The 13,470-nt window shown below is 57.6% G+C and overlaps 1 protein-coding gene across 5 annotated transcripts in view; it reads left to right on the top strand.

The window, feature by feature from the left end:
* The first annotated feature begins 3,691 nt into the window (after window positions 1-3,691).
* Window positions 3,692-13,470, top strand: part of MTMR11 (myotubularin related protein 11) — a 36,254-nt gene continuing 26,475 nt past the window's right edge. For 2 of the 5 annotated variants that reach the window (XM_075906988.1, XM_075906986.1), the window contains exons 1-2: window positions 7,962-8,306; window positions 10,199-10,286. Coding sequence is in view for 3 of the 5 variants with exons in the window: in XM_075906986.1 (XP_075763101.1) it covers window positions 10,281-10,286 (6 nt within the window). In the remaining 2 variants the exon portion in view is untranslated. Of the gene's footprint in view, window positions 3,836-7,961; window positions 8,307-10,198; window positions 10,287-13,470 lie in introns of those variants that run through there. The other 3 variants (XM_075906987.1, XM_075906985.1, XM_075906984.1) reach the window with 2 other exon arrangements.

Below are 13,470 nucleotides of genomic sequence, written 5' to 3'. Positions count from 1 at the left end.
TTGCCTTTCCTGCATTATTACCAATAATTCCACCAGTTCCATTTAGTAATGGACCGATACCATTGTCAGAATTCTCTTTGCTTCCCTCTGCTGCCCTGCACTAGCAGCAGGGTTTCTTGTGAGCTGAGCACGTGTGCGGCCTCCCAGGCAGTCCAAGTGCTCAGCTGGTAGCCTGTGTTTCTATAGACAAGGGCTGAGACGGCCCTTCGCAGAGGTGTTGACTTGAGTCCCATGACTTGAACTCGAGTCCGACTTACGTCGCCTATGGGACTCGACTTGGGATTTCACTCAGGTTCATTGTTTGTGACTTGAGACTCAACCTGAGACGTGCTCATTTTGTTAAATCGGCTTGGTGAAAAAATTGTCCGAAAATGCCGAGATTGATGGCTTGTACAAAAGTGACTTCACATTTTTTTAAATGAAGACTTGAGACTCGACTTGGGATTTGCCTCAAAAATGTCTTTAGGGACTCGAGATTCGACTTGAGACTTGAACTGTAGTGACTTGAGACTCGACTTGGACTTGACAATGATGACTTGAAGACAATACTGGCCCTTTGGAGAAAAAAAGTGAAATCCATCTAGGCACAGCGGCTAGGGATGGTAACAGCCACGTTGTGCTACGTAAAGGGAGCTCGCATGCTACGTGCTCTGGTGCGTGAGTGGCAGGGCTGGGCAGCGGGAGCTGTGGGGTCTAGTCTTGGCCATGCCACTGCCTTGTTCTTTGGACATGGGCAAGTCCCTTGAATGCTCTAGCTGTAAAATGAGGGTACAAACGCTCTATACCTTGTGGTGCCTTCTGCTTGGGTCCCTGCTAGCCGTGCAGTACGCTCTGTGCGAGTCTGACTGCCAAACAAAATCTTTACCATTTTGCTTGCTCCCCTTGGCTAATGAACTAAGCTTTAGAACTTCTCTATTTACAGAAACCATGGCCCTCGCCCCTTAGCAGGGGTGTGTGTGTGAGAATTGGCATAGTCCATGGCTCACAATGTTCTCTCTCATCTTTTCCATATGGGGTAGATTTTTTTTCCCCATCCACGTGTGGAATAATTTTATGTGCACCCGGGCATGTGTGAATGGGCACCATCCATAGAAACACAAAACCTAGCCATGGGTGCTCTGATAATCTGCTGGGCAGCACTGGAAGCTCTCCTGAGCGGGCGCACAAGCACCCAGTTTATAGGGAACACTGCATGGCCATGGATCCACACTGGCTTACAAGAGCCTTGGACGACCTCTCTGGGCATTAACCAGCCCAGTGAGCCTGGAGGAGGTGGATGCTGCCTTTGCCAGGGGATGGAAAGTGCATGAGCCCTACTGGGCTAAAGCCAGCCAGACGTGGTACGAAATAGCCCCGTTCCATTGCAGGGGGAAATGTGGTGCCCAGAACTGGACACAATCCCCCGGCTGGGGCCTAATCAGCTCAGCGGAGCGGAAGAGTGACTTCTCGTGTCTTGCTCGCAACGCCCCTGTGAATGCAGCCCAGAATCGTGCTTGCTTTTTTTTTTTTGCAGCAGTATCACACTGTTGACTCATGCACTGGAGCTTTGAACCACAGCTACTCCGTGATTCGAGGACTAACCTCTAGGCTGATTCCCTCCCTGCAGCCTGCGCAAATGAACTTGACAAGGATGCTGCTGCTTCCGTGCAAGCAGTCTCCTCCGTCAGCCTTTCTGGGGGGTGGCCTTCGTGCGCGGGCTGGTTTCTGGGCAGTAGCTCCTGAAACGAGCAAGAGGCGTTGCTGGAATTGACTCCTTTGGGGGCAAGAGTGGACTGGAGCATGAAATAGCTACTGGGGACGTGGGAAGGGTTCAGCCTCCCAGTGAGAAGAAAGGGAATGGTTCTCACGGGAGCTATTGCGCGAAGGTCTCTGCAGCGGCTGTACTGTGCTGCTCTGGCCGCGCTGGAGCTGCTGTCAGGCCGTAACACGGTACCCAGCTGGAGCAGAACTGGGCCCCAAGCAATGGCGAAAGGCAGGCCCTGACTGCAGAGCGAATTGCTAGGGTTGCCAGATGGTTTAACAAAAAATACCGAGTCCCCCGCCCCCTCCAAAAAACAAAAACACCGGGAAAAAATTCTGTTGAGCAAAAAAAAGGGGGAGGGGAGACCAAAGTTGTTGAGGGAAAAAAAAAGGGAGACCAAAGTTCTTAAAGAAAAAAAAAAGGGGTGCTGTGCCTTTAAATAGCCCTTCACTCCTCTCTCCCCTACCCCGGCCAGATGCACTGGGGGAAAATTGTCCCCTAGTGAAACAGGAAATACTGGACATTTCACATGTCCGGTATCTTCTGTTTTTTTTTACCGGACGGGGGACCCCAATAATGGACAGTCTAGGCCGAAACCGGACACCTGGCAACCCTATGAATTGCCCGGGCCAGTCATGCCCTGGTTGTATTGCTCCTTTCCAGAGGAGCATCCCAGAGCGACCTGCTTAGCCAGCTGCAATGCCAGCTCCTGTCTCGCCCAGCCCTGGAATGCAGTCCCCCTGGGACCAGGCCTAGAGGGTGATGCCCCTTATCAGTCAGGCTCAGTGTGATAGCGCAGGGGGAGCAACCTAACCCAGGGCCCCGTGGCGCTAGGCGCTGCACGCTCACAGAGCAGGGGATCGCGCCTGGGAATGGAACAGACCGGGGACGCCTGCAGCACGTGCGTTTTGCTGCGTGGGCGTTCAGCCTGCACCCCTCCCCTCGCCATGCGTACCAGCGGCCGTTTCATCTTCATGGGCCGTCAGGCCCTTTGGCTTTCCGGCTCAGCGGGGCAGCAGCGTCTCCTAAGGGACCATAAAGGAGGGGCCAGGGGCCATGGACCTACATAAAAATCAGTCAGGGGGGCGCACACAAGTGAGGAGTCAAACAAACCCTCACTGATGTGGCCCCCGCGTGAGGAGAAAAACTCTCCCCACCTCCCCCTCGCACACCAGAGCCTGGGGGGGGGGGCAGATTTTTGTGTGCTCCGGCCCCACAGGGAGGAATGGGGGCTGGAGCACCAGAGCGGGAACCCCAATGTTAGGGGGGCAGAGCCCTGAGCCTCAGGCAAGCCAGGGGCCGCATCCAGCCCCCAGGCCTTAAGTTTCCCACTCCTGCCATAAGGGACGGTTGGGAACAGACGGGGAGAGCACACGAGGCGGGGAACCTGCCTTTTGCTTTACAATGGAATGGGCGCCATGCTCTGCTTCCCCTGGAGCCGGTTGATCTATATTGCATGAGCACGGACAAGCACCCGGCCGCATTATTTGATACGGCCACTCGGCTCCTGCCAGCCTGCATTTCTCCCTGCCCTCAAGCTTCCTGCTTGGCTGAGTTCTGATGCCAGCCCCGCCCGGCGGCAGCAGCCAATTCATTTATTTTTTGGCCGCTGCACCTGTCGCTACTGGTTCTGCTGTGCGAGGGCAGGCCCAGGTCTTCCCCGGACCCAGTCCCGCCATGGGGGTAGCTGCTAGCCGGCTGGAGGGGCTTCGGAGTGGGAGCTGGACCACTGAGCTAAAGCCGCAGCGGCTTTGGGGCCCAGGCGGGAGGGAACCCGAGGGCCGTGGGTTCGCATCCCTGCTCTGTCACCGACGTGACGGAAAATCGATACTCTTCTAAAAGGAGAGGCGTCCGTCACGCTGTCTGTCAGAGAACATTTGAGAAGTTTCTAGGGGGAGGCAGGTCTTTAGCCCCGCCTCCTCTGTTGAGGCCCCGCCCCCCCCTCAGGGCAGCAGGGAAGGGAAGAGGATGCATGGCCCGGAGCCTCTCCGGCCTGGGAGCAGCAGGAAGGGAGGAGGCCACCTGTCCCTCTGCTGTCACAACGGGACGGGTAATGCTCGTGTGTATGCAACGGACAACGTCCTGCAAATCCAGGTTAGCACCAGGCCAAGCCATGTGGGAGCCCAAGATCCTGCCCCCCCCCCCCCCACATGCCCAGGAACTGGCGGGTGTCTGCATGAGGCCTCTGCTGCTCCCTGTGCCCTGCCCGACGGCTGTTCAGTCCTTACAGCCTGTTTTCTTCCTTGGCATCTCTGCTGGGTGCTCACTGAGATGGCGGGGAGCGCTGAGTGGTGGAGCCATTGGACCACCCCCTCTGGCACCCCCCCAACCCAGGAGATGGTTTCATCCATCCGTTCTGCCCCCCTCAACCCTACAAGGGGCTGCAAAGATGCTCTGATTTCGGGCAGCCGCAATAGCCTCAGCTCGTTCCATTTTGCTCGCCCGGCCGGTGCCTTCCCCTCGCAGCTCTCTCTGCAGCTGGCGGCTGCCCCACAGTGCCCTGCCCTGCCCCGCCATCAGCTGCCCTGCCCTGCCCTGCCCCGCCCCGCCCCGCCATCAGCTGCCCTGCCCCGCCATCGGCTGCCCCGCCCCGCCATCAGCTGCCCTGCCCCGCCCCGCCATCGGCTGCCCTGCCCTGCCCCGCCATCGGCTGCCCTGCCCTGCCCCGCCATCGGCTGCCCTGCCCCGCCATCGGCTGCCCTGCCCTGCCCCGCCATCAGCTGCCCTGCCCCGCCCCGCCATCGGCTGCCCTGCCCCGCCCCACCATCGGCTGCCCTGCCCTGCCCCGCCCCGCCATCAGCTTCCCTGCCCCGCCATCGGCTGCCCTGCCCCGCCATCGGCTGCCCTGCCCTGCCCCGCCATCAGCTTCCCTGCCCCGCCATCGGCTGCCCTGCCCTGCCCCACCATCGGCTGCCCTGCCCTGCCCCGCCATCGGCTGCCCTGCCCTGCCCCGCCATCAGCTGCCCTGCCCCACCGTTGGCTGCCCTGCCCTGCCCCACCATTGGCTGCCCTGCCCCGCCATCGGCACTGACAGCCCAGCCCAAGCCCCCTCCCCCCGTACGCCCCGGAGCTGCAAAGAGGCGGCCAGTTTCACGGGCGTGAAGGGCTCTCCTCTGGGGCTGGGGGCCGGCCCCTGCCATGCCACATTGGGCATTGGTGCAGGAAGGGAACGCAGCCAGGAGCAGGTGCAGCTTTATTGCCACAATCCACCCTCCAGTGGGAGGCGGGGCAGGGAGGTGGCTGGGATAGCCCCTTGCTCTGGCTGCTTTGAGGCTTCTACAGGGGCGTGGCAGCAGGGATGCCAGTCGAGGGAAGGGGGGGGCAAGCCAGTCTCGGGCTAGGGCAGAGGCCAGCTGCTGCGTTCTCTGCCCCGCCACAGGGGTCAACCTCGCCCCAGGCGACGCAACTGTGCACTTAACCCTGGTGGTCTTGCAGGCAGGGCCCATCCACCATCCCTATCCACCCTGGAGTGGGGTCCAGGCGTTCCCGGGGCCCAGCACATCCTGGCGTCTGCACCCTGTGGCCCTCCGGCCCGGTTTGGGGAGCAGACGCCGGGTTCCAGGTCCTGCCGAGCCGGGCGCCCGGGGGCTCGGCACGTGTGCGCGATTCCCAGCTGCTCCTCCGCCTGTCTCCCGGGGAGCGGCTCGCCTGGGACTTGGTGACTCCACCCCCCCCCCAAGGGAAGCGCTGGATCGGGAAGGCTTGGGAGAACCCCACGAAGCGTCTTCGTGCCCCCGTGCGGTAAGTCGCACCCCACGGCACAGCACCAGCGCCCCACCAGCTCAGGGGTTGTCCCCGGAGCTGCCGCAGCACTAGCGTAGAGCCCCACTGAACGCAGGGGTGGGGAAATTTTCGCAGGGGGGCCACTCAGAAAATTTTGGTACTTGGTCACTGGCTGGTTCCACCCCCCCCAGAAGGGGCGGGGCTGGGGCAGAGGGGGCGGGGCTGGAGACTGGCCTCCGCCCAGAGCTGTCTCGGGCCAAAGGCTTTGAATGAAAAACTCAGCAAAGGGCTCGCGGCTCCCAGCCCCGCCGCTACGGCGTTGCCTGGCAGCCTGGGGCTGCTGCAGCTATTTAAAGGGCTGATGCCTCCAGCCCTTGTCGGGGTAGCGCAGCAACCGGGATCCTGCTGCCTGGAAATTCGGTGGCATGGGCAGCCGGCTATAAATCGAAAGCAGCTGGATGCAGCGCGGGGCAGATCCGGCCCCTGGGCCTCGCATCTTGCCTAGCCCTGACTTAACTCCCGCTAGAGATCTCGGGGGGCAGGGGAGGAGGAAGCAGGTTAGGAGCAACCATGAGCTAATTCCACAGTGAAGACAGGCCCTGAGTCCTTATCCAGCCCCGGGCCCCGCGGGATCTCAGCACCTCGCAATCACAAATGGATTTTGATCCTGGGGCAGATGGCGACACGTCAGCCCCACGGGGCGGGTGTGGAACTGCGGCACCAGCGCGGGGGAGGGCCCTGCCCCAGGGCGTCGGCCACGGAGCTGGGAATTTTGCTCAGGTGGCTTGAGCCCCAGGGCAGAGTCCTCACCTCCAAGCCGCCCTTCCTCTCTGCGAGCCGCCTGGGGGTCAAGAAACAGCAGGAACCCAAGAGACGCCCCAGGGCCTCATGGGCAACGGTTCTGGTTTACTCATGTTCTGCTACTGAGCCCCCAAGCCAGCCCCTCCCTCCCCCCCTTGGCCCGGCCCTTCCCCCCAAGCCAGCCCCTCCCTCCCCCCTCTTGGCCCGGCCCTCCCCCCTCTTGGCCCGGCCCTTCCCCCCAAGCGAGCCCCTCCCTCCCCCCTCTTGGCCCGTCCCTTCCCCCCAAGCCAGCCCCTCCCTCCCCCCTCTTGGCCCGGCCCTTCCCCCCAAGCCAGCCCCTCCTTCCCCATCTTGGCCCGGCCCTTCCCCCCAAGCCAGCCCCTCCCTCCCCCCTCTTGGCCCGGCCCTTCCCCCCAAGCCAGCCCCTCCTTCCCCATCTTGGCCCGGCCCTTCCCCCCAAGCCAGCCCTTCCCTCCCCCCTCTTGGCCCGGCCCTTCCCCCCAAGCCAGCCCCTTCCTTCCCCCTCTTGGCCCGGCCCTTCCCCCAGCCTGCTCCCAACCTCACCCAAACAGCAGCCAAGGTTCAGAGGTGGGGTGCAAGGTGGGGACAAAGGTCCCAGAGGTGGGAGATGAGGAGAGTGGTGCAGAGAGCGCTGAGCGATGCAGGATGCACTTGGCATTGGCAGCGCCCCCCCTCACCCCCCCCCCGCCCCCCCGGCTAACTGCCCTTTGCTGCTGGAGCGCTTGAGACACATTCGCTAAGGGAGCCCCTGCGCTCGGTGAAAAGGAACAGGACGTAGCTAGTGGTTGTGGTGATACAGAAAAGCGTGAAAAACGTGACCCCGAATGCACTGAGCCCAGAAGACAAATGAAAAGAATCAAAACTGTACTTTAAAAAATCCGTCCTGTGTAAGGTGGTTTTGTACTTTAAAAATATTGTAAGTGATTTTGCCTAGAAATATAGGACGGGGGAGGGTTAAGTGACTTGCCAGAGCTAACAGAGTGAGTCTGCTGCCAAGCTACCGATAGAACCCAGGAGCCCTGACCCCCATCCTCTGCTCTAGCCACTAGCCCACACTTCCTTCCAGGAACCCTGAGTCATAGGTCTCATATATAACTTCTAGATCACACTCATTCTCCTGAGCTGGGAACAGACTGGGGACTCCTAAACCCATTCCCCTCCCTCTCTAACCACTAGACTCCACAGGGAAGAGAACCCAGAGTCCTGGCTCCCTCTCCTTTGCACTAACCACTAGACATTGCTCCCTCCCCAGAGCTGGGAAGAGAACCCAGGACTCCTGGTGCCCTCTCCTTTGCTCTAACCACTAGACATTGCTCCCTCCCCAGAGCTGGGAAGAGAACTCAGGACTCCTGGCTCCCTCTCCTTTGCTCTAACCACTAGACATTGCTCCCTCCCCAGAGCTGGGAAGAGAACTCAGGACTCCTGGCTCCCTCTCCTTTGCTCTAACCACTAGACATTGCTCCCTCCCCAGAGCTGGGATGAGAACCCAGGACTCCTGGCTCCCTCTCCTTTGCTCTAACCACTAGACCTCTACCCCGGCCGGGCCTCTAGCCTGCATAGCGCAGCTTGGGCCAGCTGCGGAGCCAGCCCACGAAGACAGGATGAAATTAAACCTGCGGCTGGCGGGGTAGCCAGAAATGGGCCCGGGCTCCTTTAAGGTTGCGGCAGGTTCCGCTTGTCACTTTCCCCGGGGCGCTGGGCCAGGGGGGACCCGCCCCCGGGAAGCACCCAGCTCCCACCTGCCTCCGCCCCCTGCTGCGGCGCGTCCCTCCCATGCCGGCTCGCCGTGCCGGGCCCCCTGCAGCGGGGCTGAGCAGCGGCGGAGACCCGGGCCCCGGGGGGCTGCCCCCTGCCTGCCCATGGACTGAGCCCCCGCCTGCTCCACCCGCGGCCCCCTTTCCCCGGGGGGTTTCCACCGCCCCCTCCCCGCGGTCTGTTTCATGGAGCGCGAAGAGACTTTACCATGTTGCCGGGCTCCAAGCACTCCTTCGCCATCCCGCAGCACCCCGAGGGCCTGGCGGTGAGTGGGGAAGCGGGGGTGGGGGTGCGGAGAGCCCCTGAGCCGACTGGAAACCACTTCAAGCCACGGGGGGGTCCCTGCACCCCAGGTCCTCCCAGCGTCCGTGGCGGCACGGGGGGGGGGGTCCCTGCACCCCAGGTCCTCCCAGCGTCTATGGCGGCACGGGGGGGGGGTCCCTGCACCCCAGGTCCTCCCAGCGTCTGTGGCGGCACGGGGGGGGGGGGGGTCCCTGCACCCCAGGTCCTCCCAGCGTCTATGGCGGCACGGGGGGGGTCCCCTGCACCCCAGGTCCTCCCAGCGTCTATGGCGGCACGGGGGGGGGGGGTCCCTGCACCCCAGGTCCTCCCAGCGTCTATGGCGGCACGGGGGGGGGTCCCTGCACCCCAGGTCCTCCCAGCGTCTATGGCGGCACGGGGGGGGGGTCCCTGCACCTCAGGTCCTCCCAGCGTCTATGGCGGCACGGGGGGGTCCCTGTACCCCAGGTCCTCCCAGCGTCTACGGTGGCACGGGGCGGGGAGGAATAAGTTTGCTGCTGGCTTCCTTGTCCTCTAGAAATGCCCCCCAAGACGTGTGGGGGGGGGAGGATGGGGAGGAGACGGCGCCCCCTCCTGTTCTGTCGGGGGGGGGGGGGAGTGTTCACACTGCAGGGGGAGCCCCGGCTTTGCGCCCCGGGGGGTGTTTGGTGCGCGCTCTGGATGTGCCACCCCGCGCCCTATGCGCCCCCGCCTGGCCGGGCTCGGCGCTTTCGGACGCTTAAAGCTCGCTGGGGGGCCGCGGGGGCGCTATTGGCCGGCGAGCCCAGCCTCCGCCGCGGGAGCACTGAGCTGCGCTGCTCGGTACATTCTGTCCTGGGCTCGGGAGCCGGGGCCGGGCCGCTTTCCCCGCTCATGAGTCACCGCCCGGCCCCCCTTGTGTTTTGGAGCCTGGTTCTCGCTGTCCGCCGCGCTGGTAACCAGGCGACTGGAGCCTGGTGCGCAAAGGGGCTTTGTTCTTGCGCCCTCCCCAGAGACCTGAACCCTCCAGCGGCTCCCCCCTCCCCTGGGCTTGCTTGGGGATTTCCTTGGGGCTAGAAAGGGCCAGCTGGCGGGGCGCGCACGGCAGAGAAAGTTTGCCTTGGACGCCTGCGGCTCCCCGCATTCCTCGCATAATAAGACGATTGTTTTCCACCGCCAAGCGAAAATATGCGCGGAGGAGCCAAGAAAGCGCCCTGGCAGGAGAGCCAGCAGACTCAGGCACTCGAACAGACCTCTCTTGTTGCTTGTAGCCCGGGCGCAGGCCCGGCTCTCCCCATTCCGTGCTCGGCGCTGCACAGACAGCCCCTGCCCGCCAACAGGGGACCCCTTAAGGAGCAGACAAGTGACCACGGGTGGAGACAGACACGTGGGGGAGGCGCAAGGAAATAATGAAGGATGACTTGGAGGAGGAACAAGAAACAGGACTATGTAGCACTTTAAAGACTAACAAGATGGTTTACTAGGTGATGAGCTTTGGTGGGCCAGACCCACCTCCTCAGATCAAATAGTGGAAGAAAATTGTCACAACCATATATCCCAAAGACAAAATACAGGACTATGTAGCACTTTAAAGACTAACAAGATGGTTTATTAGATGTTTTTTTCTAATAAACCATCTTGTTAGTCTTTAAAGTGCTACATAGTCCTGTATTTTGTCTCAGCTACACCAGACTAACACGGCTCCATTTCTATCACTATATATCCCAAAGGATACAATTTTAAAAAATGAACACATATGAAAAGGACAAATCAAATTTCAGAACAGAAGGGGGATGGGGGAGGGAGGTAAATGTCTGTGAGCTAATGATATTAGAGGTGATAATTGGGGAAGCTATCTTTGTAATGGGTAAGATAATTAGAGTCTTTATTCAAACTTAGGTGTAAAGTGTCGAATTTGAGCATGAATGACAGTTCAGAGGATTCTCTTTCAAGTGCAGTCTTAAAAGGCCTTTGAAGCAGGATGCAGGTAATCAAGTCGTTGAGACAGTGTCCTTTCTAGTTGAAATGGCAAGAAACTGTTTTTTCTTTGTGATCCTGTCTAATATCTGTTTTGTGGGCAGAGTCACTCGATGAAAGCAGAGCGCTGGGAGGGGGGCGCACAGATATTGGACAAAATTTTGCTTGGAGAACAGCTGAGTTAAATCAGAGTTCAAAGTGCCAATGGGAAGCAATCTGCTGTATTAGGCAATGCACGGGATTGGGCTGCCAGAGACCCAGGTGCTGATGCTGGCTCTGCTGGGCGACCTTCAAGTCGCTTTCTTGCTCCATGCCTCAGTTTCCCCATAGGTTAAATGGGGATAATGATACTGATGTCCTTCCTAAGGGCTTTGAGATCTACTCCTGGGCAGAGCTAGGGATTATGAAATCTGTATAGGTACCTGTCAGTGAGGACTAAAGCTTTACTATCCATTGTGGCGGTATGGGAATGCTTAACTATATTAGCGTCCCAGCCGCCCTGTAATGCAGGGCAATTATCCCAGTGGTACAACTGGGGACACTGAGGCACAGAGAGGCCAAGTGACTTGCCCAGTGACGGCTGAGCCATGCTTCCTCTGACGCTTGGTGCTTTAAAGGATTTTTTTTTCTGCCCCACCTCTTAGGACTCGCTGCCCTTAGGCCTCGTGGTTAGGATGTTTAGCTCTTTGCTGCCGGCTGTTCTCTCCACCCCCGGGGAAACCTTGCAAGGAATGATCAGCTTGCTGACCCCGAACAGTTAGGTCCATGCTTGGGTGTGTCTCAGCCTGCTGTCCTGGCAAAGCTGAGGGCTGCTCTTACACGCAGGAATTTGAAGCACTTTACATAAGACCTGCCATGCTGGGCAGGCCAAAGTCCATCTAGTCCAGTGTCCTGTATTCCAACAGTGGCCGGTGCCAGGTGCCCCGGAGGGACTGAACAGAACAGGGCAATTACTGAGGGATCCATCTCCTGCTCTTTAGTTCCAGTTTGTGGCCATCAGAGATTTAGGAACACACTGAGTGCCTATCCTGGCTAATAGCTACTGAGGGGCCTGTCTTCCACAAACGTGTCTAATTCTTAGCTTTAGCTGGAGCTATTTTCAGAGGGTATAGTTAACACAGTACAACCCCTATAAGGATGCAGTTCTACTGTAAAAGTGTCGCCTACTGGTATAGTAATAGAGAGGTAGCCGTGTTAGTGTTTGCTAAAACAAAAGGAAAAACTACGGAGCACTTTAAAGGCTAACAAGATGCTTTAACAGGTGATCAAACCATCTTGTTAGTCTTTAGAGTGCTACATAGTTTTTCCTTTTGTTTTACCCTACTGGTACTAGCACTAGCTAATACAAGGACTAGCAGGTTTACCCAGCTTTCCTTGGGTCCTTAATTAAAAACCTTTTTTGGAGGGGCGGGGGGAAATAAAAGGAAAGTGTGCATGCTTTTTTGAAACGATTGTATTTTTCAAAAATAGTGTTCTTCTCATGCAGTTCACTTTTAGTTCAAATGTTTTTTAAAAAAAGGGATTGTTACATTTATCTTTTTTTTTTTTTTTGCGGGGAGAGGGTTTTTTTTAAAAATGGGAATTCCATTGAGTGCATTTTTTCCCCTTCATCCCTATAAACTCTTATCATTCGCTATGTTTTAACCAAAAAGGGCTGTAGTCAATTTGGCTTCCGATAACATTTTCTTCTGCTTTTCAAATCATAAGCTTTAACATAGCTGTGCCAAAACAGAGCACTACTCCACATGTCTCCGTTTTCTCTCTTTTCTGTAAGGCTTATTAAGAAGCCATCCTCTTTGAGATTTTAGCCTGTGTTTCTGGCTCATCTTGATTCAGCCTCTTTCAACATTCGTTCAGTGCTGACCACTTTGAGGACTCTGCCTGCTTTGGTGATTCTGACTCTTTCTGTTTGGTTCTGTGACAAGCAATCCCATTCCAGGCACGTCCCATGTTCCTGGCACAACCAAACCCTTATATTGCTTTCAGTTATAACAGGAAGCTGTATGCTGAATTTGGTGGTTCTAGCTTTTACTGTTTAGGAGAGTTTTTGATCAGACAGACAAACTCTGTGAAATATAACGAGTAGTCTTGTGTCACTTTAGAGACTTAACAAATATAGGATCTTGAGTTTTCTTGGGCTCTTCTCATCTGACGAAGCGGGTTTTGCACACTAATTCTCATGACACTGTGTGTGTGTGTGTGTGTGTGTGTGTGTGTGTGTGTGTGTGTGTGTGTGTATATATATATTTGTTCCTCTCCAAGGTGATACAGGGCTACTCCTTGTTTTTAAAGTTACAGACTAACTCGGCTACCCTCTGAGGTTTCTAAGATATATGCTAGATAACTGACAACAGGTATTTAATGTAAATAATAACACGCTGCATTGGTGAAATGCAGCCACTTCTGGGGTGGAGGATGGTAGCCAACACACAGCAGCGATGAGCGTATGTGGGGACATACACTCTCTCTCTCTCTCTCATATGGCCCCAGGACATTGCAAAAAGGAGTGTTGTTCGGCAAAGTCCCATGCGGGATCTTTTGAGGACAGGGCTGAGATGAAGGGTGTGTGTGTGTGGGGGGGGGGGGGGGGGGGGTGTTTGTGTGCCCACAAAACTTGGCAATCTTTGAGGAAACAAGACGACAAGTTATAGTGTTGCCCTCTTCACCAGCTCTAAATCCCTGGGGCCTGGGCTTATACGTTTCTGGATTATACATTTGCAGTTTGATTTGTACCGTTTGGGGCCCTTCGAGATTGTTTACAGCTTCAAGGAGGTTTCCTGCTTGCTATCTGATGGGGACAGAGGGAGGTATGCTGCCACAGCTCAACTTTGTTTGCTATTTCTCTGCTTAACGAGAATGCTAGATAACCTTTGGTTGCCGTTTAGGCTGTGATCCGGCTAATCTATGTCGTTCACTGGTAGCGTGGCACTCCGATCTTACCCTGTGCTCTTGGCTGGCGTTAGCTCTGTTTGCTCAAGTGGTCAGGAGGCTGGCTTGCGGAGGAGCTGGGGCGTAGCCAAGGCAGCATAGCAGCGTGGTTAGCCAAGAATCACAGATTCCTAGGGACCACTGGAACCATCTAATCCAGCTTCTGGCCAGAGAATTTGCCCCTAGTAATTCCTCGGCTCGCTCTGTTAGAAAAATATCTCGCCCTTGCTGTGGTGGTGTCAGGACTCCTGAGTTCTGTTCCCGGC

The sequence above is a fragment of the Pelodiscus sinensis genome, chromosome 24 (assembly GCF_049634645.1).
Source record: "Pelodiscus sinensis isolate JC-2024 chromosome 24, ASM4963464v1, whole genome shotgun sequence".
Taxonomy (NCBI): domain Eukaryota; kingdom Metazoa; phylum Chordata; order Testudines; family Trionychidae; genus Pelodiscus; species Pelodiscus sinensis.
Note: the sequence above shows the minus strand (reverse complement) of the source record. Positions and strands in the feature narration are given on the sequence as shown.